The following is a 22,877-nucleotide window of genomic DNA, read 5'->3' as shown; positions in this document are numbered from 1 at the left end:
ACCAGGTGCAGAGTGAGAACATCCACATGGGGAGGCAGGCTGCTATTCCAGAATAATTCCTTCTGTAGACAAAATCTAAGTGAAAGTTCTGCAATGCAGTACAGCATGACTGTTGCCTCTTTTGCTCATTCAACCTGACTCATTACAGATTCATTGCTTGTTTGGCGATACTTTCCACGTCCCTTATCTGAGTTTTCTCTCTCTTTTTCTCTTTAATTTATGGTGTTCCCGTTGCACCTGCTTTCTTGTTATCTGAGCAGGAATTTCTAATTTCTTCTTACAGGCATAGGACAGATTGAGGTGAATGATGGCAGTACAAGGGATAAAGCCATGACTGCATTTGGGAGTGGTGCATTCAGCAACTCTTCCTCATAGACTGAAGACCCAAACCTTCGTGTTTCATTCTGCGACATAAAAGTAATAGATTCTGGTATGAAATTTACTCCCTACTTCAGAGTTAGGGTCTTTTTTTCCCCATGCATGCTTTCCTCATACTGGAAAGGACTATGCCTTCAGCTTGTCTATAACTTCTGCTCTTTAATAATTGTATTTTCACATACTTTACACATTTCTAATCAATTTGAAAATATTTAATCAAGCAGACCTCCTCATGATATATTTTAACAACAAAATAACTACTCTTTCACAAGTGTCCAGTGTGTGCATGTTAAAAATTGCATTGCTTTGATAAATAGGTGGATTATTTTTTTCAGTATGTTATTTTTTTCCCCCTGTTTTTCAAACGTGGGTTTTTTTCCACAGTTTATTGCACTGGAGAAGGTCTTACTACAACATTCTTATATGGGGCTACTTTTCTATGAATGCTATTGAATGAAGGAGAGGGAAAATAGAAAATAGTTTGAATCACATAGAGATGACATTTTATTATATGCTTTAGTGCTTAAAGAGAATAAAAGATTGGTATGCTTGAATTAGCTCAGAGCAGCTTTTATTCCATAGCACGGTTTCATGCAAGTCTATGAAGAAGAGCTGCATTGTTATTGAACAACCCTGTGAGTGCTGATGACTGGAAATGATGAATTTTTAAAATCATTTGGTCTCTAGTCTGGCTTGGCTTTGACTTCTAGACATTCAGGAAATGGAACTTTCGAAGCTGGTCAGTGGGAAAATGTGCACTGTTCCCCCTCAGTAAGAGTGACTTTATGGAAACGTTAAAATGTACCTCATTGTTTGCATAGATTCTTCTTTTGGCAAGAAATGAGAATCTGTATAATCAATTACTCCAGAGATTTTCCTTCAAGGCCTATGGGTTAGGAAGTGTGGACACTTTTTAAAAGAAAATATTTTTATATAAATGAACTCTTTTCATACAAAATCAGCAAATCCAAGATACATCACGCATGTGACAGTGATGTGTGCATGAATACCCATGGAATACTCAAAGGAAATATATGTCAGAATACTAAAATAACTGCTGAGTCTTGGGCTAGTCTTCATTAATATAACCCAGTGATTGTACAATTTAGCTTAGACTGAAGAATTCTGCCAAGTTTTTCTGTTCACTTATTACAGGAAAAAACAAACCCCTATAATTCAGTGGAGTAAGCTATTCTATTTCTATAGAAATTATATTTTCTGTAAACTAAATTTTATGCACCGACTTCTCAGCTGAGAAAATGGGTTTCCTGTGATGTTTTAAATTATATTCCAGATGTGTATTCCAGTGCATCCTCAGTGTAAAAACAATTATTAAGCAGATGTTTGCTAAAAATCTTACAGACAAGGCTATAATCAGGACTGTGATCAGGCATGCTGTGTTGTTTTGGGTTACTCTGTCTAGCATCCTGTGCTGTCTCTCTCATGAGAGTGCACAGAGTCATAATAGACATTTTCACTTCCCCCTTCCACATATGTGGATAGCTATAGACGCCCAAAATGAATCCTAATGTTTTACACTGTTTCCGTCATTACAGAGCTGCTTGCGCTATCCTCCCATATGCATACTCACACAAACATGTCATATGTCCCTCTCTCTGTATTTTATCAAATAAAATGGCTATTTTATTTATAGTAATTTTATGCTTACATAAACTTCTCTCAGTTGCTAATGATAGTTCTTGTAGGAGCCTTGATGCAGAGGAATTCCTAATGCCAATTTAAATGCCATGGCATCTCTCACAGCTCCTCTAGGCAATAGTAGTATTGGTGACTGCCTTCTTCCATTAATGTTCATGCATGCAAATCAGAGTTGGCAGTGGTAGAAAGGATAAAAGTTTAAACTTCTTCTGCTCAATCTATCTCACTGTTTTTTCTTTGTGGATGTTTTTATACCATCTGGAAGTTGTGTTGGGAATAGGCATTTATAACTCCTCCCTACAGGCTCAAATATGAATGAATTTTCACAATGAGTTGCCATGCATGGCATGCTTTGTGTGTGCTCTTAGCCTGTGCAGTGTTGAAATTTGTTGACTTCTTAAATAATTTTCTTCATAACTTTTAAAGGCATGGTAACATGGGGATGAGTTAAGGTGACAGTAAATACTCTTGCAGCAAAGAAACCTTAGATCCCTCATTCAGTTGAAAATGTTTCTAGCAATAATAGCCAGGTCTGATAATAAGGTTTGGGAGGTGGATCTGTATAAACCCTGAAAACCATGGTTGGTTATTCAGACCTGTTGAAGCTTTTTTTGTTACTAATTTCTAAATACTGGTAATAGAAGAAGTGAGGTCCATGGTCTAAGGCAACCCAGTCACCTAGTGAGTCAGAGATTAAATGGTACATAGAATGCCTCTCAGCTGGTTTCAGATGTGTTGGGAGAGCTGGGCTACCTGCAAGAAAAGAAGATTAAGAGAAAAAAAACAAGCTTGTGTTGTGGAGATCTGGAAAAGAAATCATGCATTAGCAGAAGGTGACAAGGAAGTAGGGCTCATTATAAATCTGTTATAAATCAACCTTTTTGATGGAGGAGAGCTCCAGTTAAAAGGGATCTTGATCCCACTTTAAATCAGTCTCTTCAGTCTTAAGGCTTAGTGCTTACCAAAGTCTTTGGCTCTCCCTCTTTTGGCTTCTCGACAGATATACTCTATATATCTTGCAGGCCTCCAGACATTGCTACATCAAACAGCACCTAAGACTGATTAGCTGCCTGCTCCTGCTGAAGGGACCTCTGGATCATGTAAGATCTGAAGGTGGCAGTCAGCTCTTGGTTTCTTGAGAGGAAGTCCACCAAGATGGATTTCAGACCAAGCTGAAAGAGGAGCTGAGTAACCAGGAGAGAAAGGCACCCTATCCAATTTCTCAGTTCTCTCCAAATTTGAAAAGGAATTATGATTGTTACTAGAAGATATATCAGAGAATTTCTGTGTAAGCATTACTAGTTAGTCTGTATTCCTAAACTGCATAATTTATCCTCTAGAAGAATACTGTTGACTCTGAAGTTAATTCTTGAGAAGGGGAAAAATTCAATTCTTCCTTATAAAGATGTGGTGAGTTGACCTTGGCCAGCTGCCAGACGCCCACCCAGCTGCTCTCTCACTCCTCCTTCTCAACAGGACAGGGGGAGAAAATAAGATGAAAAAAAGCTCATGGGTGAAGATAAAGACAGGGAGATCACTTACCAATTACCTTCATGGGCAAGACTTGACCTGGGGAAAATTATGATTTTATGACCAGGAAGTAGAGGCCTGAAGCCAGGGTAGTATCGACCTCAAACAAATTTTCTGTTAATGTCAACGGAGTTATTTTTGTGTAAGTACCCCATGATTTGAAGTTGAGGTGAAGATGCATAGTGCAGACATTAGCCTGGTAAGGAAAGACATTAATCCCATCCCTGACAAGTAACAAAGAGAAATACGTGAACTGAAAAGAAAGTTCTTTTATATATATGTATGTGTGTATGCATGCACAGATATTCATAAACAGCACAAATCTAAGGTGCAGAGCTGGCTGCAAGTAGGAAATGGCTGGCTTTCTTGGAGAGAGGTGAATTGAATGTTTATAGTTATATCCTGTGAAACAATTCAGCAGAAATACGAGATGTCAGGAAGCTAGATGCATGTAAATGTAACCTGAGTTTCTCTGTGAATAGTTTATATTGTTTACATTTATAAAAACTAGCTCCCATTTAGACTAGATAATGCAGAAATGACTGTGGAGTCCTGTCTGCTGTAAGGTTGATGTCACTTTTGGTATTGCCACTTTCTGGATGTCATGAATCTTTGAAGAGGTGTCTGACAGATAAGAATCTGGCTTTCAAAACTAGATTTTTAACCCCAATCTTCTTTTTTTTTCCCCCAAGCTTTTTTTTCTTATTGTTGCAATTTAACCTGTTGCTCAGTACCCAGCTGTTTCTTCCTTGGGAGTACTGTAGTATAAAATAAAGTTTCAGAGAGCCTGACTGAGTGAATCTGAGAGAAAAAAGAGTCACTCTGCTATAAAATACAGTTTAATTTTGTTTTTTCACTCCAAATGGTGAAGCTGATTTACATATTGGTTAAGTAGAATGTTTGAGTATGTTACTGAACTTTTTTTTTTAAGAACAGACATAAATAAAGCAAAAGAAAAAACCTATCATTCATTTCTCATTGTGATATACTGTTAAGCTTTGTAAAAGTATTTTTTTTAAATAGAATTGAAAAAGGAGCTAGTCTAATAATGAAAAATAATAAAAGAATAATGTTATTATTCAAAAGATGCTAGCCAATGAAATCTTTCTAGCAGGGTATTTAAATAGATGTTAATGGAGACTTGTAGTAGTAACTAAATTGGACGTATTCCCTAGTGAACAATATGCCAAGGTGAGCTTTGCATTCCCACTGCCAAAATGAACTCTTTAACACGTAGTATGTCTTGGATTCTGGTAAATGGGAAAATTCCCAAGATTTCACACATTTCTTGATAGTCTCCATGGAATCCTAACACTTACCAAATGTTTTCCTTGTTGGCAGGTGGAGTGGATACAACAGCAGGTGGTTAAAAGAAGAAGAAAGAGGGATTATAAACATGGTGGTACCCAATCCACTTATTTCAATGATCCCAAGTGGCCAAGCATGTGGTATATGGTAAGTACATAAAGGGTCATTGGTTCTGTTTCATGCAAGCATTTAGTTCTTTGCTGTGATATTTTGAAAAGGGGCAAAATAGTATGTTCCAAAAAAGCAAACTTTCTTTTCTGCTTTATGAAACTAATGAAGGTTTGTAAACTCCTTATAAGTATTATAAAGAATTCTCAGTGGGCCCCACAATAAGAAACATTTATTAATGCATTCATTCATGAATGCTTCCTATTGCAAGATGCCTTGGGAATTACTTATTAGAGGATAAACTTTCAGCAATGAGAAGGGAAGGAACATAGCCACAATATACGAGAGCAGCAAACCCACTTGTTTTCAATGTGCCCAATTCACTTTCTCAGCCATCAATGTGACACAAATTTATCGTGTCCTGAAACAGAAGAAAAGAGACACAAACAACGTCTGTTTAGTGTTATAAGTACACCGTTTTTAGTAATGAATAATTCAGTTGAAATAAATTGATTATTTGTGCTGCTTCCTGTCTGACGTGAGTTCTGTGTTATTTGAGCAAACTTTTTTTCCCTGGTTATAGTCACAGTTAAAGCCTGGAGTGAAACTTCTTTATGCAAGAAGTTTTTAAAAATATCCTCATTTTGCCTAGGAAGATGCAAATGAAAAGTTTGTGTATTTAGTTAAAGAAAGTTGGGAGCAACAAGTTAGGCAATTGACACCAGCTCACATATCTGCATTTTGGCCATTAAAGATTTGTTCTCTTTCCCTACTGTTCTATTGATGTAGTTCTAAGTCCTTATATCTTGTTTTATCACTAGGTCACCTATGTAGCTGAGAGCAGGGCATTCAGAAGGTTTATGACTTGATAGCTTGAATTGCTTCAGATAGATAGGGAGGAAAATATTCCTTTTTGGAAACAATATGTAAAATAATTTCCTTGTAAGTAGACATTGTCTTTTCAGGCATTCTGCTAATTCCGAGTGTTAGTTTACTATTTCATGTGAATAAACAAGATGATTGTCCTAACGCAGCTTCAAAAAGTTTTTATATTTATTTCATTTTGGCTTGTAGTTTGTTGCTGCATACGTTAAAAACAAAAAATGTCCTAGGTTTGCAATAATTTGCAACTAACAATAAACTCAGACATTCAGAAGTCCTTATCTTCAAGTATGTACCATACAAAGATGTAATCAGTCAGCAAGTCTAGTAGCTTTGCTATTCAGTTTCCAGAAATCCTGTATATTACTAAGTAATAAGTTACTTTCAAAATTCCTCTTATATTTATTAATGGACTATACTACTGACTCTTTTCTTTTCCCATGGAAAAATCATAGAATCACAGAATCGTATAGGTTGGAAAAGACCTTTAAGATCATCGAGTCCAACCGTAAACCTAACACTACCAAGACCACCACTATACCATGTCCCTAAGCACCTCATCCAAATGTCTTTTAAATAGCTCCAGGGATGGCAACTCAACCACTTCCCTGGGCAGCCTGTTCCAATGCTTGATAACCCTCTCGGTGAAGTAACATTTCCTAATATCCAGTCTAAACCTCCCCTGGCCCAAGCTGAGGCCATTTCCTCTCATCCTATCACTTGCTACTTGGGAAAAGAGACTGACACCCACCTCGCTACAACCTCCTTTCAGGTAGTTGTAGAGAGCAATAAGGTCTCCCCTCAGCCTCCTTTTCTCCAGGCTGAACAACCCCAGTTCCCTCAGCCACTCCTCATAAGACTTGTGCTCTAGACCCTTCACCAGCTTCATTGCCCTTCTCTGGACACGCTCCAGCACCTCAATGTCTCTCTTGTAGCGAGGGGCCCAAAACCAAACACAGTATTTGAGGTGCGGCCTCACTAGTGCCGAGTACAGGGGCACGATCACTTCCCTAGTCCTGCTGGCCACACTATTCCTGATACAAGCCAGGATGCCATTGGCTTTCTTGGCCACCTGGGCACACTGCTGGCTCATATTCAGGCGGCTGTCAACCAACACCCCCAGGTCCTTCTCTGCCTGGCAGCTTTCCAGCCACTCTTCCCCAAGCCTGTAGCATTGCATGGGGTTGTTGTAGCCCAAGTGCAGGACCTTGCACTTAGCCTTGTTGAACTTAGCCTTGTTGCACTTAGCCTTGTGAAAATGATCCCATCTTAATTTTCAGAGCTACTGAAGATCTTTGAGGCAATAAATCTCCTCATACACTAGAAATCTATTTCATTTATGCTTCATTGCAGTACTGTACTGATGTGGCTAAGGGTGTTTTAGCTTTTATCCACAATGTAATAGTTTTCAGTTCTTTGTGAAAGCTTTATTATTTTGGGTCATGAGATCATGGCAGGATTTTTTCCCCATCAACTAAAATGCATATATTTGTCTCCTCTTATATCTATGTTTATGTAGTCTGCCTATCCTATAAATATGTGCATAAGGTGACAGATTCAAAAAAATGGCCATAGTTTGTGTTATTGTGGCCTGTCAGTTCTCAATTTTTTAATTTTATTTCAACATTTTAATTGAAACTAGAACATAACAGTGATTTATCCATAGATAGTCTGCTTTTATTGTGATAAACTTTCAGCTCTGTGTTAAGAATAAAAAGAGGGAGGCCAAATTTTAAGAGAAACACTAGTAAAGCAAAAGCCCACTATGGCTTACAATAACTTATGTAATTTCTCCTTTGTGCTCTTAGACATGCACTCAAGGTTTTTACTGCCACCATAGCTTTTTGGTGCTATTAGACTAGGGTGGTTGTTTTTTTTTTAATTGACAATAAATGCTTATAACAGTTACCTGTAATTTTCTTTAGGAAGGTAAGTATCCTATTTACAAATATTGCCTAGCCACATTGCTTCATGGCTACCTTGCCTAATATGGAAAGCGCTTTAGGTCAACAAATGGATTTTACTGGTTGTCTTGTACAACTTTCAGAGTACTTTCAGTTCTGTACCTGTAGAAGAAAGTCTTCACAGACATGCTGGGAAGGGAGTGTTATTGGCTGATTGTGTTTGTCTCCACTGAATAAGTGCATATTTGCTGTGATGTTAGTGGTAGTGGCTTGATGACATTTTGTTGAGAGTAATCAGTAAAGTATTAATGAGTACACTATTTCAGCAAGAGAGAATAACTAAAAATATATTAATGAATTGACTTGAGGACTGACTTGGGTCATTACCAGATATCCTCGTATGACTGTATTTGTGACTGTAACCATAGCTACTTTTGTTAATCTTATTTATCTTTACAAGTTGAAGGAAAAAAAGGAATTCCAGGTTAGTTAATGGTTTCAGTCATCGCTATGTCAGAAAGAGGTTTTTAGGTTTCTGGCTGCAAACTTGTTATTGAGAAAGTAATAAAGTATTATCATGTACAGGTTTGCATTTTGATTAATAAGTAACTTCATTGTGGGTTAAGATTGATACCTTTGGCCATTGATCTGGTATAACCTCTAACAGGGCTGTAAACGTAGTTCAGATTTGTTGACACAAACCTTTTATTCAAAGACTTTGTCAAACAAAATCTCTGATTTCCTTCTGTTTTTCTTCCCTGGCTTTTTCTTCACAAGTATCACCCCTTGTAATTTTAACAGTCCTGGCTAGAAACGATACATTTTTGTTTGTGTGGTATCCATGGCAAGAGGGGAATTCAGGCCTTCTCTCCCTTTTGGGTAATTAAAAAGGTTAAAAGCATCTCTCAAGACCTATTCCGTGAGCAAATTAAAAGTTCTTTTTTATCTCTATGTTTTTCTCCATTGACTATAAACACATTCCTAGAAAGAGTAGAGAGATTAGGAATTTGCAACACTTGCAGCCAGAATCTGCAAGATATTTAGCACCTTACAGTTCTGTGGAAACCGAGGCAAATAGAGCTTCCAGAGACACTCATCACCTAAATGAGTAATGCTTTTACTTTTTCATTACTGGAGTATTATCTATTGAGAAATTATTGCTTCTCATGCTTTCTAATACCTAGGAAAAGGCAATCTTAAAAAAAAAATGCTTTATCATAACCTCGGATTTCTGAGGCATCTGTGCTTAAGACTGAAATAGAATTTTTTTATAGATTAAGTAACACATGAAACTTCATATGAGAGTCACTATTCAAATATTATTGAAAACTGACCTATAGAATTGGGCTCAGCTTGCTCAGAATGAACTGATACCAAAAAAATAAAGTCAAAGGGAAAGCAAGTCCTTAGTTAATATCCTTTTGAAACTTTGGGTCAGGAGAGAGCTAACAGTCCAGTATGTTTTCCCTAGGGCTCAACTATCTATGTATCATCATGTTATATCTATTCTTCTCTTTCGTTAGTGTTGGCAAAATATTCTGTTTCTCAATAACTGGATGAACTATATACAATCAGTTTGCATAGCTGAAAGATGTTAAAGTCAAGTCTAAAATTGCATAATTTTGTTAAATAGAATATAGCTGCAAGAAATTGATTTAACCATTGTTTATTTTTTAACAAACTGTTGCTAGACTACAAAGACACTGACCATGTCTTTGCAGTCAGTTCAGACAGGAATAAGTCTTTTTCAACACTCATCAAGCATAATCCTCTCCACTACTGTTATCATCCCTTATACTGCTAATAATAATCGCTAGTACTGACAGGCCTCTCTAATTTGGAGAAGAAGTTTCCGTAGTCCTTGGTCCTACCAGCTTCTTCCCACTCTGCTTTGCCTAGTTGCTGCTGGGCAGAAATTGAATATATAAAAGGATATTTTTGTGAGGATGAGAATTTACTAGAGAAGTAAGATGTTTTGAGATGTGAGGCTGTCTGGAGGGAGAGGCCCTGTTCTGTTAGAGCATCTAAGAGTAAATGTGATAGTTAAGTGTATAAGCTAAGTGTTTGCTTATCACTGGATGCCACTACATCAGAGAATGAGGAAATGTGTATCCAGAGGTTACTCTATAGCTAGAGAAGGTATAGCACTGTCAGAGAGAAAGAGGGTAAAGCTAGAACTTCCATTGCAGTAAACCACTGGGGCAAGATGGTATTTTATGCTGGTAAACTACAGTGTAAAATAACTGAGCTACCCACAAAAATAAATAATATATCTTTTAAAATGATGCTATACTCAGAGAAGAAGCTAGCCAGTATCTCTAAAATGCATACTTGCGGTAATCCTAAAAGTTTATATACCGGTGAACCTTACCTAAGAACCTAGGGAAATATCTGACATTATCATTAAGGTTATAAACCATAGGAAGAAATGGAACATGGGAAGTTGCCTGTCAGCTTCTCAAAAAGAAAATGAGCAAGAAAGTCAAATTCATAAGCTGCTTGGAATGGAGGAAGGAGGACATCACCTATTACATAATTGTCATTGCCATTGCTAAATGCATGCCAAACTAATATTAAACATAATTCAAAACTTCATAGAAGTAAAACTTTAATTTTATTTTACATATATCTTAAGTCTACAGAGGTGTCAGCTCATCTTAAATCCTTTTGAAATGTCTATTTTTGCTGTTGATTTCTCTAAATTCAGTCCTGCCTTTTTTGAAGATTGTTTTATTTTTTCTGAATCTCTTTCTCAACTTTTATTATTTTCTCTTCCCCATTTATTCCTCATTATTCTTTTTTTTTTAGACATAAACCATGCTGTGGGAGAGTAGGTGGAAGACAAAATGTGTTTGGAAGAGTGCTAAATGCAGGCAATTTCAGAGTTTTTGTTTGGAACCAAAAAGAAGGGCTTTTGTAAAGCTGCATTGTACCTCTCTATAGTCTGTTAGTTTTCTCTGAAAGAGGTAACAATATAATGGATAAAGATCTATCAGAAAGTATAACTTATGCAGTGTTTTTAAAAGAAAAGCATATTAGGCAAATATAATGAACTTAGGCTGCTGAAAAAGTCAAATTTTCTCACAAAGTCTCTGAAAAGATACTCTAATAGAAATCTGTAAATCCAAGCAAAGATACAATTCCTGGCTGTGCTGTTTCTCCAACTGTTTATATTTTTACTTAACTCTCTGGGCTTTAGGAAAAGCATTCCTGATTTTCAAAACTGGACTGAAAGGACAAGCAGATGCACAAAGTTTTGCTGTGAATGAATAGTTGGTAAATAAACAGAAACAGCATATGGTCACGTGGCTAGTTATCTAACACTAAAAGAGGTTTATAAAAGGAGCCTCAGTGCTGGAACTGGGTGTTGTTCAGCATAATGAGTTGGCAAATAGATGGAGTGAGTCAGCAAAGTGTTTTAGGGAATTCAAGGTGAAAGAGGATTATAGCAATGCCAGTAGGGCACAATAAAACTAGGTAACTGAGCCACAGTGGAAACTAATGTTTAGCAATTACTTGGTGAATAAGTTGAATGGGAGAGGTATAATATTGTTGCACAATTATAGATGTAGAGAGATTATTCAGAGTTTTAGAAAGCTGTTGAAGATAAAAGACTTGCTCTGAAGTTTCACTCATCAGCCAATATTTATCAGTCAGCCTCTTATATCATAAGATTTCTGGTACAGACAGATGAAATGTAATTTATACTGCAATTTAAAGTAGTCCATATACTGATGAGCTCTGAATTAGTTGCATCTAGGGCTGGCTGCCTTTGGTGCTGATGCTGAAACCAAAACCCAGGAAAGGTCACATAGTTTTCACTTTCAGTGAGGACTGTGAAATCAAGCATTATGTTGAACTTCGATGAAGGATCTGATGAACTCAGCTTACTTTGTTTCTCTAGGAAACTCCTCCAGTATGATACATCAGTGAAGGATGATTAGTGTTTTCCAGACATATTTGTGAGCTCCCAGGTGAGCTATACTAGCATCCATAGAGGGACAGACACTCCTGCTCTGACACTGTACAGTGGACTCTGGAAGGCAGCTAGAATAAGGCTAATAATGTGAGTAATGTGAGTATCACAAAATCCTATAGCCATTAAATAAGGTGGAGGTGAAAAGTTAGGCCAATTGCCTCCCTAATGCTGCTGCTGAGATAGATCTGTGAGGAGTTGGCTTATCTTGTGCCTCTCTTCCAACTCCAAGCATGACAGGTAGAACTGAGTAAAGGATTTTACAGCTCTGGCCTGGTACTTAATGAGGTCAGGTAAGGCAAGTGGGATTATGGAACAACACAGAGAAAGACAAAGAAACTAGTGACAAGCACCTGATGGAACAGGTTGGAGAGAGATGAGGGGAAGAGAGAAAGAGAGATCACACTGGGTCCAAGTGCAAGTTAGGGTACAGGAGAAGTAGAATTTGGAGACAGAATTTCACTTGACACTTGTTAACACTATAGCAAATGAATACATGTCACCTTCTCTTACTACCTCCTAATATTGTATTTCAAACCCACCTATGCCAGGCATTGGCAACTAAGGAAAAACCTCACTGTCTTTATTGTCCTCCAAAGAATTATTCTCTCTTTCTTTCCATCTGTGCAATGAAAGCCAAATCACTGTTCTTTCTGAAGTGGCATGGCATGTTTCTAAGTGTTTTGCATATTTTGTAACTTGGTTTGTTTTTTGCATGCACTTTTTGTATGTGTTTTGTATTGCATGAGAAGATCAAACCCTTAGTTTTTTTAGAAAGTTAAAAAGACAATCTGTGGCCTACTTCAGTGGAAGCGTCACTAGAAAGAATCAAACTGCCTGTCAAAACATTACCTTGCGAATCTGTATATGAAAACATACCTGTTGTTCTCTGTAGACAAGGTAGAACTGATATCATGAGATCAGGTGATACACAATTTGACGTAAACTCATTTCCTGTTGAAAAAAAGCAGTATATTTTTAGTAATCAAAAACCTGAAGAAGTTAATTTATCCTTATCTACTGAAAAATGATTATTAATGCAACTAGTTTAGTGAGATTAATAAGTAGTTTAATGATGGAAAGACCAGATAGGCTACTTGATCTGTTCCTCTGGGACATTCAGTTCTGACTTCCAGATAAGCAACCCTGGAAGTTCCCAGGAAACACAAAATGGAATTCAGCACTGTTCGAGGATTGTGACAGCATTTTCACTGAACCAATAAGTAGCAATACTGAAATAATTTCCATACTTGCTGTCAGGAGAGATTTCCCACATGTCGAAGATTCAGTAATAAATCATATAGCAACAGCATATGTTCCACTGCCTATTTACTACAGTGGTTTTATCTTCAGAAGGAGAGATTCCACTTTTATTTTATCTTTTAAGAATTTATTTAAAATGGGATTTGTTTTGAGCAACAATTGAGTCACACTAGGAAACTGCAGGTCTCTTTCTGTATAATGTCTTGTGAAATATAATTTCTGTATCATGTTGTGTTTTTCTGAACTGCCTTCCTTTTTCTGACTAGTTTCTTCAATTAGTAAGGAAATGATAGTGCCACAAAATCTATGCTGAATTTCTAATGACATACAATAAATATCTGCCTTTAACTTGAGTCCAAAATAAAGTGCTAACAATAAATGATATGGAATATAAATGGATAGATAATTGCTGACATTGAAACCAGTAAAATGTGTTATACCTGGGCACAATTTGATGTATTTTAGTTTTTATCTCTCATAGCATTTCAACAGGAAAAATATTCATTTAAATATATAGGCACATACTTATCCAGAAGTATACTTTTTTCTTCTTGAAGGAGAAGGAATTTGCCCATTGTTACTTTCCAAGAGCAGTTTTTCAAGAACAACTGCTTATTTAGCTGCCCACTTTTCAGATTTTTCTTGATCAAAATCAAGTAATCAAAATCAAAACAGAAGTCACAGAACTTTTTTTATTGTGCAATACTGTGAATACTCTAGATGACTAAAAAAAGGAAGAGGTAATTTTATTAATTGTAAAGAACACTGCTTTGCTTTAAACACTCACTTTATGTATTTTTGGTATTGTTTGCTTACTAAAATTGTGGATACTTCAGGAAAGTATTGCTAAATATGATGTATATTTAACTGATATTGTATAGCTTTTTTCACATAAACAACACTGTACAAACATCAGAAACCCCCAAATGACCATTTTACTATTTTACAAAATGACCAAAATCTCTGATACAAACAGTTGATATATTATTGTTCAGTCAGGGAGCAGAAAATTAGTTTTGAGCCATTACGTTCCCAAGAGAGCCCAATCTATGTAGTGTCCTTTACAAAGGGCAGATTGGAGAACTGCTATTTAGCTCTAGGATGTTAGGTCTCATAGCATTTTTAAATATCATTATGCCTATATTTTCCTCAATACAGATGCCATATGACTTAGGATATCATGAGAATGGGGACATCAGAACTCCAGCTTTCCCAATTCCTACATCTGTGCTCTAACCTGTCCTTCCATGTATCACATGAGCAAATGTTTATGTGCTCTGAGTACACTGGTGGACAAGTATGCAGAGGACCTTAATTACAAGTATGCAGAGGACCTTAATTCTTGCTGTTTCTAAGACTCCCTTTTCAACCATATAAAAAAAAAATCTGAGCAAATTTACAGTGAGGATAGAGCCTTTCAATCAAATTTGCTCTGCACCACTTTACTGGATGCAGGACATAATTGGTTTTGTTTGCAGCTACTTCTAATATCATGACATCTCTGCTGGGAATTAACAACTGCTGTTCAAGCTCTGTGAAGAGGATTTTCTTCTGCCCAAACAAGAAACAAGTAGCAGAGAAGACTATAAGTATATCAAACTCTACCATGCCATTTTACTCTACCAGTGCCATTTTGGAGAGAAGACCAGCAAGTGTTTGTGCATATGTGTGGGAAAGGCCCCCAGTGACTTTTAAATACAGATTCAGTGAAAGTTAACCTAAATGAATAAAGCGATCATTATGAACTCAGACACTGAATACAAGAGTCTGTTAGCACACAACCCCAAGTCTCCTCAAAAATATGTAGGGGGGTTTTGGAAAATATGCCAATTCTAAGGTGAGGAGCAAGGCAGGCAACATCTGCGCCTGCTCTTTTCCTATGGAGGTTATAAATTCTACCAAAACTTAAACACTGACTGTTTCAAAATTAGCTCATTTGCAGCATACAGCTGAAATGCATGGTGGTCAGAGGGAGGAAATGTGAGGGAGGGAAGAGCCTCAGCACCAAGAGATGCAAATGTGAATCTTTTACAGTGTTGATATAACTTTTGTCTTACCCTTTCTATTGCATTAGAATCCACTAATCCATGAGTAGCACGCCATTTAAGCATATAATTGCCCTTTTATCTATTTTTATGTCAATTTCTAACAGAATAAGCAAGTTACTTTCAGTTTTGAAAACAATTCAAAACTACATTAAATCCAAATAGTATAAGCACAGGAGCCTAAGAAGCAGCAAATATAAATATACATGAGAGACTAAACATTAACTATACAGTGGGATTTTCCTGTTGTATATTTTAGGACAAGACAGTTCATTAATAAAAAGTAAGTTACTACTCAGGAGATAGTGTTTTGTTTTTTACGAATATCAAATCCTGGCTACAAGATTACATTTGGGAGCCAGAAAACCTGTTTAGAAAAAAATAAAGACAAGATTAAGCAAAGACTTTTTTCCTTATATGACTTCTGGTCTGGCTGCAAGTAGGCTTGCTATCTACTACTAGCTAAGTAGCACTTGGCAAGTGTTACAGCCTTTATACTGATAAGGAGTCAGTCTGCTTACAGAGAATGTGATTCTAGAAGAACTCCCTGAATGCTTCTAGCTCACTGACTTTGTACCTCGGACAACTTCCTCAGAGCCCTCTCCTGAAGATGAAGTTTCCCAAGACATCAAAGACAATCTAGAGACTCAGTGTTATATGTGATAGTCTCACATCCTACTACCTACACTCTCTTTGCCCCCAGCTTCTCAATACTGTCCCAATTCCTTGCACCACATCTTATGACCATGTCGTGGTTTAACCCCAGCTGGCAACTAAGCACCACACAGCCACTCACTCACTCCCCCCTGGTGGGATGGGGGAGAGAATTGGAAGGGTAAAAATGAGAAAACTCGTGGGTTGAGATAAAGACAGTTTAATAAGTAAAGCAAAAGCTGTGCATGCAATCAAAGCAAAACAAGGAATTCATTCACTCCTTCCCATGGGCAGGCAGGTGTTCAGCCATCTCCAGGAAAGCAGGGCTCCATCACGCGTAATGGTTACTTGGGAAGACAAACGCCATCACTCCGAATGTCCCCCCTTCCCTCTTCTTCCCCAGCTTTATATACTGAGCATGACATCATATGGTATGGAATAGCCCTTTGGTGAGTTGGGGTCAGCTGTCCCAGCTGCGTCCCCTCCCAACTTCTTCTGCACCTGGCAGAGCATGGGAAGCTGAAAAGTCCTTGATTTAGTATAAGCACTACTTAGCAACAGCTAAAACATCAGTGTGTTATCAACACTGTTTTTAGCACAAATCCAAAACATAGCCCCATACTAGCTACTATAAAGAAAATTAACTCTATCCCAGCCAAAACCAGCACAGACCACCTGAACAGGCCCAAGAGAAGCAGCAGAGAACAAAGAAATCAAGGAGGACGTAAGGGTAGTACAACTTTCATGAGGATCTTCACACTCAATTTAGGGTGTCTATTCTCTTAGTTTGGATTGCATTATTAGGTGTATTTGTTACCCTGGTGTGGTTTTCCTCCTTTTTAAAATGTCTCTTGCAGTTTCCATTTGCATTGCATTTAAAAGTTTTGTTGATCTGTCAATGTCCTACAAACCAGCATTCATTTACTGCTAACTGGCCCAGACCTTGTATTTAAATAAACCTGTTATTACATCCTGATTACTGTTTAGTTGGTTTTGTGGATTGTTTTATGTCAAGCCCTAGATCTGTACAAGAATTGACTAGAGTGTCTGTAACAAGTATCTGAAATGGATCTTCAGTTGGATCAATGCAAAAGCATTTGGACAGCACCGAGGTTAAGAAAAACAAAAGTAACTTTCTACCTGCTTTTCTTAGAAACCGTTTTGCCTGGAAAGATCTTTATCTTTCATATAAATAGCAGAACAACATTTAAGTAACATACACTAGTATTTTTCTGTTTTAAAACAATCTATATTTATGTGAAGAGATGCTCACCAACTAAAAATTTATAGATTTTGCTCCAGAAGTAATATAAACTTGTTTTCAATAATTCATCACCTATTCCTAAATATAAAGGCCAAAGGGAAAAAAAACCCTAAAACATTACCTTATTTGAATGTTTCATATCAGTTCTGTTTTGACATTGCTTTGCATATTTAATTGAATATCAAAGAGAATTTTATTCACTTTAATGTGTTTGTGCATATTTAGAGTAGAGTTGTTCAGGATGTGCATGTATTTAAAGCAGCATCTAACTCCAGGCACCAAAACTCGCTCCCAAAGTATTTGAAGGCAGTTAAACAACAGAAAAAGTTTATTTCTCCTAGATCCTTGTCGTGGTTTAGCCCCAGACGGCAACTAAGCACCACGCAGCCGCTCGCTCACTCCCCCCACGGTGGGATGGGGGAGAGAATCGGAAGAGGAAAAGTGAGAAAACTCGTGGGTTGAGATAAGAACAGTTTAAAAGGTAAAGCAAAAGCCGCGCACGCAAGCAAAGCAAAGCAAGGAATTAATTCGCTACTTCCCATGGGCAGGCAGGTGTTCAGCCATCTCCAGGAAAGCAGGGCTCCATCACGCGTAATGGTTACTTGGGAAGACAAATGCCATCACTCCGAATGTCCCCCCCTTCCTTCTGCTTCCCCAGCTTTATATACTGAGCATGACGTCATATGGTATGGAATAGCCCTTTGGTCAGTTTGGATCAACAATCCTGGCTGTGCCCCCTCCCAGCTTCTAGGGCACCTGGCAGAGCATGGGGAGCTGGGAAAAAAAGTCCTTGACAAGTGTAAATACCGCTTAGCAACAGCCAAAACATCGGCGTGTTATCAATATTACTAAAACCCAAAACACAGCACTACACCAGCCACTAGGAAGGAAATCAACTCTATCCCAGCCGAAACCAGGACAGTATCCACCCCTTATTCTATACCATTTACGTCATGCCCAGGTTCTACCCCTTCTAATACAATTAAGTTCATTTACTCCATGGCTTTGGGCTCCATCCGTCATAATAGTCCTTCAGGGCAGAAGAGATGGTCTGTGGTGTTGGATTGTTGCATGTTGAAGCCAGTTCTGGTTCCATCACCACTGCACTTTGCTTGCTTTTTTCGTTGAAGTTCCTTCTTCATTAATCTGAGTGATCCTTATTGAAAAAGTGATGACACATAGTATTATACAACAATTGACATTATACCATTTGGTTCATTGGCTATTCTCACCTAAAATCAAATCCCCTTGAGGTACACATCGGACTTCCCCATCCTCTCGCATTACCCAACAAGTGCACCCGGGTCCTTGAGCAAAAGCAATCCCACGAATGGGCTTGCCTTTGCCTGAGGCAGGAGTAACCCAGACTGTCTTCCCCAGCATGTTTTTTATGTGCACTACAGGGACCTTATCCCCTTCTACAGTGCGTAAAAGTTTTGATTGGGCATGGCCAGCTCGATTGACAGATCGAGTTTGACAGTGTTGACTAACCAGGTGGCCTTTGCTAAATGTGTATCCCAATGTTTGAATGTCCCACCACCCATTGCTCTCAGTGTAGTCTTTAACAGTCAATTGTATGAATTCTTTCTGGGGTGCCATGTCGCCACAGGACTTGCTTTTCAAGGCCCAGGATAGTGTTCCGGGCGGTGGCATGGGGCACAGGATATGTTTCCAGCCATCCGGTCGTTGTTTCCACCATTGTAAGCACATAGTGCTTGCCTTGGCGGGTTTGTGGGAGCGTGATATAATCGATCTGCCAGGCCTCCCCATATTTATATTTCAGCCATCACCCTCCATACCACAGAGGCTTTAACCGCTTGGCTTGTTTAATTGCAGCACATGTTTCACATTCATGGATAACCTGTGCAATAGTGTCCATGGTTAAGTCCACCCCTCGATCACGAGCCCATCTATATGTTGCATCTCTTCCTTGATGGCCTGAGGTATCATGGGCCAACCAAGCAATAAATAATTCACCCTTATGTTGCCAGTCCAGATCCACTTGAGCCACTTCAATCTGAGCAGCCTGATCCACCTGCTGGTTGTTTTGATGTTCCTCAGTGGCCTGACTCTTGGGTACATGAGCATCTACGTGACGTACTTTTACAACCAGGTTCTCTACCCGGGCAGCAATATCTTGCCACAATGCTGCAGCCCAGATGGGTTTGCCTCTGCGCTGCCAATTGTTCTGCTTCCATTGCTGTAACCACCCCCACAGGGCATTTGCCACCATCCATGAATCAGTATAGAGATAGAGCACTGGCCACTTTTCTCATTCAGCAATGTCTAAAGCCAATTGGATGGCCTTCACTTCTGCAAATTGGCTCGATTCACCTTCTTCTTCAGCAGTTTCTACAACTTGTCGTATAGGACTCCATACAGCAGCTTTCCATCTCCCATGTTTTCCTACAATACGAGAGGACCCATCAGTGAACAGTGCATACTGCTTCTCATTTTCTGGTAGTTTATTGTACAGTGGGGCCTCCTCAGCACACGTCACCTCCTCCTCTGGCGATATTCCGAAATCTTTGCCTTCTGGCCAGTCCATAATTACTTCCAAGATTCTTGGGTGATTGGGGTTTCCTATATGAGCCCGTTGTGTGATCAGTGCAACCCACTTACTCCACGTAGCATCAGTTGCATGATGTGTGGAGGGGACCCTCCCTTTGAACATCCAGCCCAGCACCAGCAGTCGGGGTGCCAGGAGGAGTTGTGCTTCAGTACCAACCACTTCTGAAGCAGCTCGAACCCCTTCATATGCTGCCAATATCTCTTTTTCAGTTGGAGTATAGCAGGCCTTGGATCCTCTGTATCCCCGACTCCAAAACCATAGGGGTCGACCTCGAGTCTTCCCTGGTGCTTTCTGCCAGAGGCTCCAGGTAGGGCCATTCTCCCCGGCTGCCGTGTAGAGCAGATTTTTTACGTTTTGCCCTGCCCGGACTGGCCCAAGGGCTGCTGCATGAACTATCTCCTGTTTAATTTGTTCAAAGGCTTGTTGTTGCTCAGGGCCCCATTTGAAATCGTTCTTCTTCCGGGTCACTTGGTAGAGAGGGCTTACGATCAGACTGTAATTTGGAATATGCATTCTCCAAAAACCCTCAATGCCTAAGAAAGCTTGTGTTTCCTTTTTGCTAGTTGGTGGAGACATGGCTGTTATTTTGTTGATCACATCCATTGGGATCTGGCGACGTCCATCTTGCCATCTTATTCCTAAAAACTGGATTTCCTGTGCAGGTCCCTTGACCTTACTTTGTTTTATGGCAAAACCAGCTTTCAGCAGGATTTGGACTATTTTCTTCCCTTTCTCAAAGACTTCCTCTGCTGTATTGCCCCACAGGATAATGTCATCAATGTATTGCAGATGTTCTGGAGCTTCACCCTGTTCCAGTGCAGTCTGAATCAGTCCATGGCAAATGGTGGGGCTGTGTTTCCACCCCTGGGGCAGTCGATTCCAGGTGTACTGAACGCCCCTCCAAGTGAAAGCAAACTATGGCCTGCACTCTGCTGCCAAAGGGATTGAGAAAAACGCATTAGCGATATCAGTTGCGGCATACCACTTGGCTGCTTTTGACTCCAGTTCGTATTGAAGTTCCAGCATGTCCGGCACGGCAGCACTCAGCGGCGGTGTGACTTCATTCAGGCCTTGATAGTCTACTGTCAGTCTCCACTCTCCATTAGACTTTCTCACTGGCCATATGGGACTGTAAAAAGGTGAACGAATCTTGCTGATCACTCCTTGGCTCTCCAGTCGACGAATCAGCTCATGGATGGGAATCAGGGAGTCTCGGTTGGTACGATATTGCCTCCGGTGCACCGTTGTGGTAGCAATTGGCACCTGTTGTTCTTTGACCCTCAGCAACCCCACAACAGAAGGGTCCTCTGAGAGACCGGGCAAGGTGGACAGCTGTTTAATTTCTTCCGTCTCCAAGGCAGCTATACCAAAAGCCCACCGGTACCCTTTTGGGTCCTTGAAATACCCTCTCCTGAGGTAGTCTATGCCAAGGATGCACGGAGCCTCTGGACCAGTCACAATGGGGTGCTTTTGCCACTCATTCCCAGTTAGGCTCACTCTGGCCTCCCATACAGTCAGCTGTTGGGATCCCCCTGTCACTCCAGAAATACAGATGGGTTCTGCTCCTATATAGCTTGATGGCATCAGGGTACACTGTGCACCGGTGTCTACAAGAGCTTTATACTCCTGTGGGTCTGATGTGCCAGGCCATCGAATCCATACAGTCCAGTAAACCTGGTTGTCCCTTTCGTCCACCTGGCTGGAGGCAGGGCCCCCCTAATCCTGGTCACAATATTCATTACCCACTTCTTGTATATACGAGTCAGGAGTTTCTTCATTATAATCAAGACTAAGATCAGCCCTTTTACTCTGCCTGGGGAACTGTCCACTGGAAACCGGAGCAGCAATTTTCCTGGAAGAACCCCCTTTGGGGATTGTTTTTCCTTGCAACTCATGTACCCGTGCTTCTAGGGTCGAGGTAGGATTTCCATCCCACTTCCTCATGTCCTCTCCGTGGTCACGCAAGTAAAACCATAGGGTGCCCCGTGGTGTGTATCCTCTATATCCTCTCCCTTGAGCAGAGGAACACTGATTCCTAATAGCTGAGATACTGGTCCGTATAGGTGGGGAGTAGGACATATCTTCTTCGAGTCGCTGGACCTTCCGGGACAGTTTTTCCACAGCTGAGACAAGGGAGGAAGAGATACTTTCTTCTTATTCCCGGAGGTTACTAGCAGCTTCATTCACTGTTGGACCATCTTCGTCTCTCCAGATCAGTATTGCCAATGAGTTGGCACACAACGGTGGTGCGTTCCGTACCAACTTCCGCCACATAGGTCTTGTGCACTGGACCTCATCTGGATCTGTGGGTGACCGCACATCGTCCAGATCACCATAAATCACTTCCAGCACGGCTAATTCCCTCAGGTACTGGATACCTCTCTCCATGGTGGTCCATTTCCCGGGGTGGTATAGAACATCTTCCTTGAAGGGATACCTTTCCTTTATAGCTGACAGGAGTCGCCTCCAGAGGCTGAGGGCTGGTTCCCCTTTTCCAATTGCTTTGTCAATGCCCCCTTCCCTAGAAAGGGATCCCAGCTGCTTGGCTTCCTTACCCTCTAAGTCCAGGCTACTGGCTCCGCTATCCCAGCATCAGAGCAGCCAGGTGACAATGTGGTCCCCTGGATGACGGCTGAAATCTTTTCGCATATCTCGCAGCTCACTCAGGGATAGGGATCGGGTGGTTTCCGTCTCATTTACGAGTTCTTCCTCTTCCTCTCCTTGTGATGGCCCTGCTTTGTCATCTTCCCTTTCTAAACGAGCTGACTTTCACTTCCAGGATTTCTTTTTATGTATAGGGGCGACTGATACTGACACGGGTTGGTTCTCTGTCTGGACCGCAATGCTTGTAACAGAGTTGTCCGGAGCAGCTGCAGTTGCAGTGCCTGTCGCAGGGGGAATCGGAACAGCCGCAGTGCCTGTCGCAGCGGGGGCTGGAGCAGCCGCAGTGCCTGTCGGAGGCGTAATCAGAGCAGCGGCAGTGCCTGTCGCAGGGGTAATCGGAACAGCCGCAGTGCCTGTTGCAGGGGTAACTGGAGCAGCCACAGTGCCTGTCACTTTGTCACCAGATCCTTGAGGGTTCTGAATAGTGTTAAACAGGGCTCGGTAGGCATGGGCCAGACCCCAGCACATTGCAGTGATTTGTGTCTCCCTAGAATTGGCAGGGTGACGACATACTTTTTCCAAATATTCTACTAATTTTTCAGGATTCTGCACTTGTTCAGGGGTGAAGTTCCAAAACACTGGAGGTGCCCAATGACTTAGGCATTTGCCCATGCTATCCCACGCACCCTGCCACTCATAACTATCTGGCCTTGGGGCAGATCTCTGGATG

At 40.1% G+C, this 22,877-nt stretch overlaps 1 protein-coding gene across 3 annotated transcripts in view; it reads left to right on the top strand.

Annotated features, from left to right (window-relative positions):
- Positions 1–22,877, top strand: part of LOC142402963 (proprotein convertase subtilisin/kexin type 5-like) — a 259,461-nt gene that overhangs the window by 59,745 nt on the left and 176,839 nt on the right. For all 3 annotated transcript variants that reach the window (XM_075488968.1, XM_075488967.1, XM_075488969.1), the window contains exon 3: positions 4,909–5,022. In XM_075488968.1, coding sequence (XP_075345083.1) covers positions 4,909–5,022 — 114 coding nt within the window. The remainder of the gene's footprint in view (positions 1–4,908; positions 5,023–22,877) is intronic.

This window comes from Mycteria americana (genome assembly GCF_035582795.1).
Source record: "Mycteria americana isolate JAX WOST 10 ecotype Jacksonville Zoo and Gardens chromosome Z unlocalized genomic scaffold, USCA_MyAme_1.0 Scaffold_18, whole genome shotgun sequence".
NCBI classification, from domain to species: domain Eukaryota; kingdom Metazoa; phylum Chordata; class Aves; order Ciconiiformes; family Ciconiidae; genus Mycteria; species Mycteria americana.
The sequence above is the reverse complement of the archived record's forward strand: the minus strand, read 5'-3'. Positions and strand labels throughout refer to the sequence as shown.